The 12,005-nt window shown below is 40.6% G+C and overlaps 1 protein-coding gene across 4 annotated transcripts in view; it reads right to left on the minus strand.

The window, feature by feature from the left end:
- trim67 (tripartite motif containing 67) overlaps positions 1-7,613 on the minus strand; it is a 79,531-nt gene extending 71,918 nt beyond the window's left edge. For all 4 annotated transcript variants that reach the window (XM_074685247.1, XM_074685250.1, XM_074685248.1 and 1 more), the window contains exon 1: positions 6,682-7,613. In XM_074685247.1, the coding sequence (XP_074541348.1) occupies positions 6,682-7,533 (852 nt within the window). In that variant the 5' untranslated portion in view covers positions 7,534-7,613. The remainder of the gene's footprint in view (positions 1-6,681) is intronic.
- Positions 7,614-12,005: the final 4,392 nt, after the last annotated feature.

A 12,005-nucleotide genomic window follows, 5' to 3' on the forward strand; every position in this document is an offset into this window, starting at 1 on the left:
GCGGTATCAGCAGTGGCTCATTTACATATGAAGGTCACGCCCACTAAATCAGACCATTCTGAACAGAGGGGCTATGAGAGCCTGGAAACAATGCTGCTGTGCTTGATTTATTGGCTTTTTGGACCAAAACATGTTACTACCATTTCATGAAGACATCAATGATCCATATTAAACTGCAGAAAAGGAGCAGAATATGGGACCTTTAGTACGGGTGCTAAGCTGTTTGTGTTAATGTTCATTCCAACCCACAGTCAGCAGTTATTCTGCAGTGGTCTGTTCAAACTTGAGAGTCTATCAATAAATGAAGAGTGAGGTTACGTTTGCTCTGCTTGGTAGATGACTGCAGGACATAGCTAACCAAGATTTGTAAACATTACACATTACGGACATGTCTTAAAGTATCAGGCTGCCAGCTAGATGACTATTAAACTACTTACAAACTGACAGTATTTACTTTTTGTCACGTTAGCCTACAGATACATCGAAGCACCGGGCTGCTGATAGCACTACATGTAGCTGGCTACTACAACATTTGCTTGATGTCACGTTTCAAACCATATCGCTACATAACAGTACTAATAAGTCCCATACCTCGGCGCATTGTATCCAGTAAAAAATTGTCTTGAACAAAGACCATTTCTTTCGATCTGATCTCCATACAATTCCAAAACAAATACACACCTCGCTAAAAGTAATTTACAACAGTGTGTATGATTATTTTTTGTTGTGGCAATGCCTCATGGAAATAAATTTTATACCATTGACAAATCTTTTTTTTTTTTTTTTAATGGAGCCACATTTATAAGGAACTGGATTTGTGGATGAGCAGCAGAACTGAGTATGTGGGTTGTTTTCCAAATCTTCACAGCTTACCACAGCTAGTAATTTAACATCAACAACAGTTTTCAATGTTCAACAACATTTATTATTCAACAGCATCTTCAGGCTTCACTCAAGCTTGCATTATTGTCACAAACCCCTATATTTGATAGTCAACATGCCATAAGTTTGCAGAGATAACAGCATTGCAAAGATTTGTGAAAAGTGCAGCCTTGCTGTGAGGAGAAGAAAACAACTTCTGATGCATCCCTGGAAGTCAAGATATCAACTTTAATGACACGGTGCCAGACAGATGTGTCACTCCGGTTGCCTCTTTTGAGCTAGATTGAATCGTCTGCTTCACTTGAATGCAAACATCTGTTTATAAAGTTGTGAAATTACTGCTGAGGATGTCATTATGACAGATCTGGGCTCAGAATTTGTAGCTTTTGATCTGAGCACATGCTCTGATCTGAAGTTAGTTGGACTGTAAGCAATGTGCACAAGATTAGGGGGTTTTGGTTAACACTGAGCAATACCAGAAAACCTGGAAGGCTTGGTAAGAAAAGCAGGATATCAGAGGACGAACGTAGAAAAGCTTTTGACATAACAACTGAATAAACAAGGGGGGTTTCAGTGAGGGTGCTACATCATCCACTTAAATGAAACCCAGCTCTGACCTCGCTGAGTGACACTTCAAAAACTCCTCTGACGTGTCGGAGACACACGCGATGCTGTTCGAGTGCAGACTGAGAGCGAAGAAGACAACCCGTCATTGATCTCCCTCAATGTGAAGGACACCATATTAAGTAAGTGGCGGCCATGTCTTATTCATACGCCACTCATTACTTATCAACGCCCCTCTCACTCCTGTACTCTGATGGGATTTTCACGGTCCATTTATGGGACGGGGTGGCAGAGGGGAAGATTGGGGGAAGGGCTGAAAGAAAGTAAATGAGGAGGGGGAGGTAAATAAATAAGACGTAAGGAGGGGTGAGTGGTGAGGGGAGAAAACAGATAAATCATGAATGGAGGGACTTCCTGTGACACAAAAACCAAGAGGCAGATTAACACAAATGACACATTTAGCTGGACACACGAAGTGGCTTTTAATTTACACTCAAGAGGTGAAGATCTGGATGAGGACAGCTTCAATGAGCACAAGTCAAACTGGTCGTTCAGCTGCTTAAATACAAGTATTAGTCGTATTAAATTCCCCTTAAACCTCTTTAATTCCTTCTCTGTGGGTTTTTTTTTAACCTAATCTCATGCTTAATATGCTAATGACATCTTCGAACCACTAAAAAACAAATTGAATGCTAAAAATTGCGCAATCACCCTTCATGGGTGTTCTTCAGGGAGATTCATTGGTTAAAATAAATTACAATATCATATAAAACTATTAAAAACTTGGAAGCACAGCTCTGTTAAAAATTTAAGCAGTGAAGTCAGCAGGCCCTGAAACCTGAGGGACATGAACTTGAGTCGACCCCGGCCCTCGAGCCCTCTTTTAAATTAATGAAAGAGTCGAGGAAAAATGAATTAAATCATAAATCACTTTAATCATCCTTTAATGATGCAGGCGGGTCACTTTTGGCAGGCAGTGGGAGAGGAGAGGACAGATGATGGTAGAAAAAAAAAAGTGTCATCCTGGTTTAAACAAATGGCACTCATCATAGGGTGAAAAAATGTTTTTGTTTGTTTTTACTCTGCCCCAGATTAAAAATGTAAGTCAGATCCAGCGGGATTCATCGCTTTCAAAGGCTCTGAAGTCTACAGTTCAACATCGACTACAAACCTCTGATAAAATGTGTGAGAAGTCAAGAAAATGAAGACTTTATACACAATCTGGAGACACACGAGTCGAACCAGAGTCTGCTTTTGATACGTTCAATCAGCACTTTCAAATCATGATAGTTCACACAGTGCAGAAGACAACATGGTTCATTTTCCATTTCTCCAAAATCCCACTACATCCCCGACGTTTTTAATCTACCATCCTCAAAAAGCCAGAGAGAGAACACCACATTCTCTGCTTTTATGTAAGAAAGATTTAGAGCGTATTTTTCATCACTTTGATTAATATTCAGCGCTCTGGTTCGGTTAAGTGAAAGAAGAAAAGTCTGTGTAGAAAATGAATCTTTCAGTGAAAACACTAATCGTGAAGAATGTCCTCATAAACTTTAGACATTATTACCAAGTGCTCTCACTTATCACCCAGCTGTGTGAAGCACTTTGTTCTGATTGGTTAAAACAACTTGACAATGGTTTTCAACTATGAATCGCAAAAGCAGCACTATAGACTCACACCACATATCAAATCAATCCACAAAAATGCATACAGCACTTGGGTTGCAAAGGGGGGGGTTCATTTACGTCAATTTAAACTAATTTTCCAATAATTCCTGGCACATTTTGGCTGAGAAATTTTGTTTTTTTTGATCAACTTGATTTAAAAAATGCTGCATAAAATGTGTTTGCAGGCATGTCTGCTTATAGCAACCCAATTCGTTTCATACGTATATGCATATATAACCAAGCAAATGCAGTTCATATGAATTTCTTGAAAATTCTTCAAAAATTTCTGTTGATTTCCAAGAATTCCCATGGAGAGTTTCCAACTTTGAAAATTCCTGTAATCTTGCAACTCAATCCAGCACGTTTACAAAATGTATCAACTTCTTCCTGTTAGCCTTGTGGCAAAAACACAGAAAGTTGGTGTATTCATTTTCAAAATGATGAGCGCCATCTTTAGGCTTCTAAATACCTTTTCAGAAACTGATACAACATCCATGATTCACACAGACTATAGTCGCGTTTCCACCAAGCAGCCCGGTTCGGTTCAGTACGGTTTGGTACAGGTTGGCTCGGTTCAGCCTGATCCCGTTTGCGTTTGCAAAAGGTGCCCCCTTGTGGTCGACGGGATGTAAGCCAGATGCCGAAAGCCACATCTGTAAAAATAATAGCGTGAAGCCATAGCAGCACGACACAGAGTACCCCACTAATAAATCCAACGAAGAAGAAAAATGTGTCACAATAAACAAAGAGCATCAATGAAAGACATTCAGCGTTTCGTCCTCTCTGTGATTGGCATGTAGCTCTTTGATACAAAGTGCAATCAAGCTTTGTTTCAGAAAAGTCTGTGTGCTGCCAGGAGAAATGCAGCCACTGCTGCAGGGTAAGTGACAACTCTTTCGACCAATCAGTGGTCTGCAGTGTTGTTGTTCCACCTTCTGAAATCTTATCAGTTTAGTCTGGCACCCCTACATAAGTTGCTAAAAGGTGGGATGGCTTAAATAACCATCACAGTTAGTTGGGGATCTGTCCCAGGATCAGTCAGTGGAAACGCCGTAAAATGCATGCCATGCCAAGACTAACCAAACTGAATCGCTTGGTGGAAACGCAGCTTGTGTTTTTTAGGGGTACCTTTCACATTTGAATGATATGGTACTGATGCCCGGTACCTGGCAATCAGTGCTGGTACTCAACGGTACCAATTTTCTGTACTTTTTTGTGTTAATGTGGTAAAAAATATCAATTTGTTTAATAATATACTATTAAAAAACTAATTTCTTCAATATCTAACCTTTGTAATGCTGTGTTCATGTCCAAAATTGCCTACTCTTCCACTCCCTCACAAGGATGCATTTAGGTACCTAAACATGGTACCTTTTGGTTTTACGTGAATCGGTACCTGGTACTTTTGACAGAATTTGGTAAGTACCTATAAAAGTACCTAATCCAGTACCCATCCCTAATGCTTTTGGAGTTGCATGGGATCATGGGAGCTAACCCTTAACTCTGACATTCAAGTAAGAAAGTTTGCTAAAAATAGGTCAAGTTGCAAGTAAGCTAACATTATCAGTTCATAAATATCTGTCCTCAATCTCAAAGTTTAGCTTGGTTCTTTCTGTAAAAGCACGACCAAATGAAAAAGATGTTACTTTTATAAGATGAAAATGTGTCTGGGGATAAAACTTGTTGCGGATTCAGAAAGAAACTTGGATGAAGTCAAGGTAACATGTCATCTGCATTTCATTCCTCTGAAAGCGCTAATGCCATTGAAGCTAACATGAAAAGTTCAGATGTTTAATTCTGTTTCTTCTCCAGTTGCAAGTTTATGTGGGATTAAAATGTGATGTAAATATTGAGGACAGATGATGAAACTCAGTTTAAATAAGTGGAGTCAAGCTGTTAACATGAGGTCATTGCATTTCTCTGAAAGAGCTGCCAGTTCTGTAAGCTAACGTGAGCAGTTCACAGATTTCTTTCCTTACATTCTGAAAACTTGGCAAAATGGAAAATAAACTCCTTTATCTAAAGTTATAGATTTATCTGGGGTTGAAATTTGTCAGAAACATTGAAAACTCAGGAGGAAATTCAGTTGACATGAACACCACAGCATTCTTCTGAAATAGCTGCAGGTCATTTAAGCTAACGTGAACGGTTCACAGCAGCTTTCTTCACTCTGGTGCTTCCCCAACAAACTGAAACATATCAGTAATCAAACAACATCACTACTTTCTTTTAAGATGGAATTTGTGGGGAATATTTGGGACTTGGGAAAATGTGCGAAAGTCAAATTGCCTTCTTATGAAATAGCTGTTAGCTGCTTAGGCTAATGTGAACAAAGTCCGGGATGTATCATGTGGTTTGAGTTTGTTTTTTTTACACCAAATTCCACTTTCCAGGATTAATGAACATAAAAGCATAAAAGTTAAGTAGCCAAGAGGCCAATTTATCCTTAGACAGATGTTTCAAAGTCATCATCCTAAATATAGAACATGACTGAATGTACAGTCATCCCCCTCGGAAATGACGAAGTGCTAGTGTAGTAAAGCAAACCCCTTTTCTTCACATCTCAATAAAATAGTCTGACATTTGTCTTAATCCTGCCTGAGGAAGCATTAAGCAGCCTTTTCTTTCAATACAATCACTACACACACACACACACACATCAGGGTTCGGCATTTCCTGTGCATGACACGAAAATAAAAGACAATCAATTACCAATCATACAAACATGGGCCGGAAATACAGAAAACATCGGGACAAAAAAGCAGTGTGACCTATGGGAGATGACTCATGCTGCAACACAAACACAGAGATACACACATCGAGGTTTTCCGCCTACAGTAATTATTTCATTATGTGCAAATCCTGATGAATCAGTCAGGCTTCTCTAATGTACCATTTGCCCCACATACAGTAAACGCAACACTCATGGATAAATGGTTTCTCCATTTTCTGTGTGACTAACATACTGTAGCCTCCTCGCTAATAAAATCACTCCAATACAACCAACAATTCCAGTACATCTGGATTTATTTCAGGTGGGGAATGATTTTAATACACATTCATATAAAATTTCTAAATAAAAGATGCAAGTTTTGAGAAGGGTGGAAAGGAATATGAAGCTGTTTGTTTCAGTGTGTGGGTGTTTTCTGCCTTTAGACACATAGATAACTCATGTCTTAAGGCCTTTGGGGAGCAGGGGGTATGAGTGTGTGTCAGAATAAGTGTTATCAAGTGTAAATGTGTAAGACAATAGTGTATTTGTGCAGAAAATGTACATTTTGTATTGATTATTGTGCATTTTCTCAGTTTAATGGAGCGCAGCTGTTGTTTTCAATGAATGTGAGGATCGTCTGATCAAATAAAGCTTCAAGTCTTTGCCAGAAATGTGTTTCATAAAACTTTGAGTCAACAAATTGTGTGTGGGTGTGAGTGGGAGAGACAGAGAGATAGAGAGAAGAAGATTTAGGCTTTATTCTGGGGTTTTCAGGGTTTACTGATGAGCCCATGGTTCATACAGGTAGTAGAAAAGAGAAGGTGTGTGTGTGTGTAGGTGTGTTCGCCCACCTTGTGTTGTTTCCACATCATAGCCAGCGTCCTCACGTCGTGTTTGGCGTGTTTCCCCTCCTGTAGACACTTCATACACACTGGCAGCTTGCAGCTGTAGCAGTACATGCTGAAGTTTTCCGCTTCATGATCCACGCAAGTCGCAGGTTTCCTCGCGGTGGCAGGCGGCATCTGTCCGTCGCTTCCGCCCCCACCTCCAGCACCACCGCTGCCGCTGCCGCCGGTGCCTCCTCCGCTCGCGACGCCCCCTCCTGCCGCGGGGTTCCTCGGTGGTACCAAGCGGTGCTTAGCGAGCGGACCGCGGGACGGGTGGCACCGCTGCTGACAGGCGTTACAGTAGTACACGTCGCACTGCTCGCACATCACAGTTGCGTCCACAGGGTTGCGGTCGCACAGCTGGCACTTCACCGCCGTTGAGGAGGAGGAGGCGGCGGAGGCGGCGCGGTTCTGCTGGTACCGCGCCACTATGGCCTCAAGAAGCCGGTTCCGAGGGAAACCCCGGAGCCCCCGCTCATCCAGGGAGACGCTCCGGTGACACAGCGGACAAGTGAGGGAGCAGTGTCGGTGGGCGATGGTGGGGGGAAACACTCGCACCCCGTTTGGTGACTTGATCTGGCACGGTGTGTAGGAGCCGTATCCGCTGTCCGTCTCGCTGTACAGACTCATCTTGTCCATGTCCAGGTAGTCGTAGTCGGAGCTCCCCGAGGCTCGGCTCTGCACCGGGGTCTCACCCTCGGGGGTCTGAACGGTGATGTTCCGGGCGCAGGCCAGGCAGACATTGTGGGAGCAGGGCAGCAGGATGGGCTCCTTGAACAGGGAGCCACAAACTGGGCATTTTAACTCTTCCTCCATCGCTGCCGTGTGTTTGTGTGGAGCGGCGGAGCAGAAGAAGCTTCAGTGGAAACACTTCAGCACCGACTGACAGGGACAGCTCCCTGAGAGGGTCTGCGCAGGCGCGAAGGGGGGCGGGGATTGTGGAGGCTGATTGATTGATAGGTTCATTTGAGAGGCGGTGAAAAACAGATGTTTAGACCAGAGGCCCAAATTTAATCCCTGGTTTTAATAGACGGTCGTTTATATTTTAAGTGATTAAATTAATTTCCAGAGTATATAACATGTGGTTATTTATTTCTGGTATAAAAACACATCTGTTTTCAAAAAAATGTATGTATTTCAGTGGAATACCAACAAAATCATCTGTTTATAAGGTCTGTACGAACTGCAGTTGGCTTAAAATAGCTCAGATTTTATTTGTGGAAAATATAAATCTAAAAATGGCAGCATGTTAATATAAACATTTAAGAAAATGGTTTTTAAAAATTACATTTATATACAAAATTATAGTAGTCAACAACTGCACATAGCTACTTCTGTAAAGTGGTAATAAACTGTGAAAATGCAGAAAACACTTTATGACTACAAACAGATATATTAGGTATGTGGAACTGTAGATGTAAGCACAAATTGTTATTTTGTATTTTTGTTCTACATTATTGTAGACACCACCAAATGTGAACCTGCAAGCTAGCAGCTGCTAGCAGTAGCAACATTAGTTATACAGGAGATTACAGGAACAGCTTGTTTTTGTCTTTGTTTATTGTCCTCATTATTTTTCTAATTTTATCATCATTGTCATCTTAATAAAATTCACATCAGCCACATTATCTTTACAAAACCAGGCAGCATCCAAACCATTGCAAAAAACTATTCCCCAAACATCCACTAGGGGCAGAATTCAAAACCCAAGGACACCCCGTTAGAGCCAGTGTTGTATGACCCAATTTGTTACAAAATTTTATTTTGTTTTTTTTTAATTTTTTTTTTTCATGAAGATTATTGGCAGTAGCGCATTTCTTCGTTCACACCAAGCTGGATTCAAAATATTTCAAAAGTTAGTAAGTGGGTCTTTAAATTAAAGCCATTATACCTCAGGGCTACAGAGTTAAGGTTGACTCAGTTTGAATTCTGCAGCCTTAAATTTAATAAAGTAATAATTTCTGAGTGCCTTTGATTGTTAAGAGAGGTTTAAATCTGGATCCCATGACTGGAAAGCTCCAGTTTTTGTACATCCGCTCCACATCCAAGCAGTACTCTGTGCTTCGTTTTGTTTTCTGGCTTAACCAGAAGCTAGTTTAACGTTTCTTAGACAACAAACCAATACAGAAACCAATGCATGGGTGTTTCCACTGAGATCATGGATGTGTTTTGTTTTGTTTTTTTACAGAAAATGGGTAAAACTTGCTGGCCCCCACCAACCTCTTTAACATGTGATTTTGAGAAAACTGCTCCATGTAGACAAAGAAAAGTCAAACTGGCCCAAACAAGCTCATTGGAACCACCTTATTTATTTATTTAGCATTTGAGTGGCGTAATCCAAAACAGCATTTTTTTGATTAGAACCAAAGATTAGAATTAAAAAGACACTAGATGTAAAGAGGAAATCAAACTCTAAAATCTGACACAGCAGAAAAAAACATAGTGTCCGTAACGGACACTGATCTGAAATTAGTCCTTTTGTGCTTTGCTCAACTATTTTCCATCCCAAGACCTACCACCTTATGCCTTCAAATCATTAGCTTGTCTCATATCCTCACTTTGATCCAGGGAACAGAGAGACCATGACTGTCGATCATATTGTCAACACTAATGACGGTGATAATGACGATCATTTATTGTGACTGCCTGATGCTCTGCGTCAGTTCTGCTTGTCAGTCAGAGACAGATGATTGTGGAGGCAACATTCAAAAATGGAGAATCAAAGATGGAACTGGGAATAAATTCAATACGCATTTGATTTCACATCACACAGCCAAGAACGGGTAAATCCTCTAATAGTGTGAACACTCCCCATCAGTTTGATCCTCCTACCTTCATGTGGTGTGACAGTGCTCCTCTGTGTTAGCTCAACATTTAATTGACCAGACAGCAGCTGTGACTGAGGCCCCTCAGGGTGCCGCATTAATCCCACCCACTGGGACGGCTTACCATTTATTAGCCCTGTTAGCATCCCATTACCCTGTTACACATCTGTCCGGCGATTAAATGAGCATAAACCTCAAAAAACACCCTCTGAAGAGCAAATATAAACTTGAATATGTAAGAAAACGTTGACATCTTCTGATTCTTCCAAGGCCTGACTCAGCCTTGAAGAGAATCTAAAGTTCTTTGACGAGTTAGGACCGAGTTTTCTCTTGTTTCAGTCATTCGAGGATATGCGCTCATGAAAGTTTCAAAGCAGGGTGGTTCATCACAGTAAGACAGCTCAGTGCGATAGCAAGAGATGAACGCTCCACTTAAATTATCACTTTGACAGTACAGAAGGAGTCTAAATGGTTTCTCCGAGTGTGGCAATCTTTAAAGACGCTCCTGAAGAGAATCCAAATGCCCAGCAGTGCCATTCCCATCAAAACCCAGTCATTGAAGAGTTGTTGTGGGTTATTTTTGGACAGAGTTTGCCGTGAAAATGGAAAATTAATTTGATTTGCATCAATTTGGAGGGAGAGGAAAGAGACTTAATATGCTTGATACCAATACTGATACTAGAGGGTGAGCACTTAACGCACTGATCTATTGGTTAAACTTTGGCATCATTCAATATTTGCTTGGTGGACTTGTTCTGCCAGTAGCTGATGTTGATCTGTCGTGCCACATCAGTTCACTGCATGCAAGCTGCGCTGGTATCTCTAACTGCTGACTCACAGAGGTGACTTTTATTGGGCAGAAGACGTCAAGCTCTGATTTGCTGTCATGTCAGATGTAAAAGAGAAATTTAGCTGTGTGGGAGTACTTCATAGTCTTTGAGAAAGATCACTGACATGCTGTTTGTGAGACATTTTCCAGTGATTTTTGAAGAGGAGGAACTATTGGCACGATTTACATCAAATCTCTTGACTCATCCAAAAAACAGACAAGAAGACTTACAGAGAAGAATGAATGGTGGTGCCTGTTATTGGTTCTCACAATCTGTTGCTCAGGAGTTCGTTTGCTGCTTTAAAACAGGGCAGGTTGTCTGTCATTTTACATTTCTACGGTTTCATTTAGCAGACGCTTTTGTCCAAAGCGACGTACAACACCTGCAAGAATTTAGACAGAAGTAAAACCTAGTTAGCGCAAAAACAGAATAAATAGAATAGAATAATCCAGCCAACCAACTAAAATTAAATGCTGCAACAATATACCTCAACCTTCAACAACATTCAGTAATTAGTACTGAAAATTCACTAAGAGCTGGGTCTGAGACCTTCTGACTCATTCTACCCCTGAGGAAAAAGAGGAGAAGGGTCAGATTAAGTGCTTAAGTGTTCCCAGAACAGATTAGTCTTCAGACATCTTTTTAATAAGAAAGGGACTCTGTGGATTGTATAGAGTTAGGTAATTCATTCCACCATTTGGGCACAACAGACGAGAAGAGTCTGGCTAGAGATTTGGAGCCGCACTGGGCTGATCACGGATCAGCGATTTGACCCTTGGCTCCACTATTTCACACATCAAAGTCTTCTGAAATAAGATATTAAACCTTAAGTTGCTCCCCAAAGCCCTGCTATTGGTGTGTAATTGTGGAATTTGGTATGTAGTTGAGGATTTTGTTCGTGGTTAGGGTACATGGGTAAACTGAAATTCCTTATGCTATAGTCACTTTCTTGAAGTTAAGAAAAATTCTTCACTGAAAAAAAAAGAAAACTTCCTTCAAAATGAGTTGCATGCAGAATGTATGTATGGGGACTACAGAGGAGGACCCAAAAGCAGTTGAATGACACAGAGCTTTGATAACTTGTAGGTATTAATGAAGGTGCATTGGTTATGGTATGCTAATGCAAGAAAGGATACTGTAGGGACTGTCAACCATAGAAAGAGATGCAAACTGTGCACTCCAGAATCTAAGTCTCACAATATCAATATAAAAAGGTGACAAACAGAAATACAGACTTGGTACCCAAATTACACAAAAGAATCCAAAGTTTGTGCAGATATCTGGGCACATCTTTGGACCAACAAATCAAATTTGATGTCAACTCTAAAGCTATTGTAGAGAAGAGGCTATACTTTATAGTTTCTACCTGTCCTTTGTTAAGAGTCTCCTTTGTTTTTCTGTTATCTGTTGGTTTCACAGCGCTCTGTTACAGACAGGAACAGCCTTACGGGAATCGTTAAAATCTTTTCTAAAATAATCAATGTGAAAACAGAGATTTTAACTTCTTTGGTGAATTCTGAATTTGCAATCTATATTTTTGCACCACAAATCATTCATCTTTAATTTCTTCTTTTATTGAAATTTTGTCATCAGTCTGCTTGATTTTTAGTCATGTCGATCATAATTGTCTCCT

The sequence above is a fragment of the Halichoeres trimaculatus genome, unplaced genomic scaffold (assembly GCF_033239565.1).
Source record: "Halichoeres trimaculatus isolate MK-OKI-2021-1 unplaced genomic scaffold, fHalTri1.1 fHalTri1_scaffold_13, whole genome shotgun sequence".
In the NCBI taxonomy this organism is placed as follows: domain Eukaryota; kingdom Metazoa; phylum Chordata; class Actinopteri; order Labriformes; family Labridae; genus Halichoeres; species Halichoeres trimaculatus.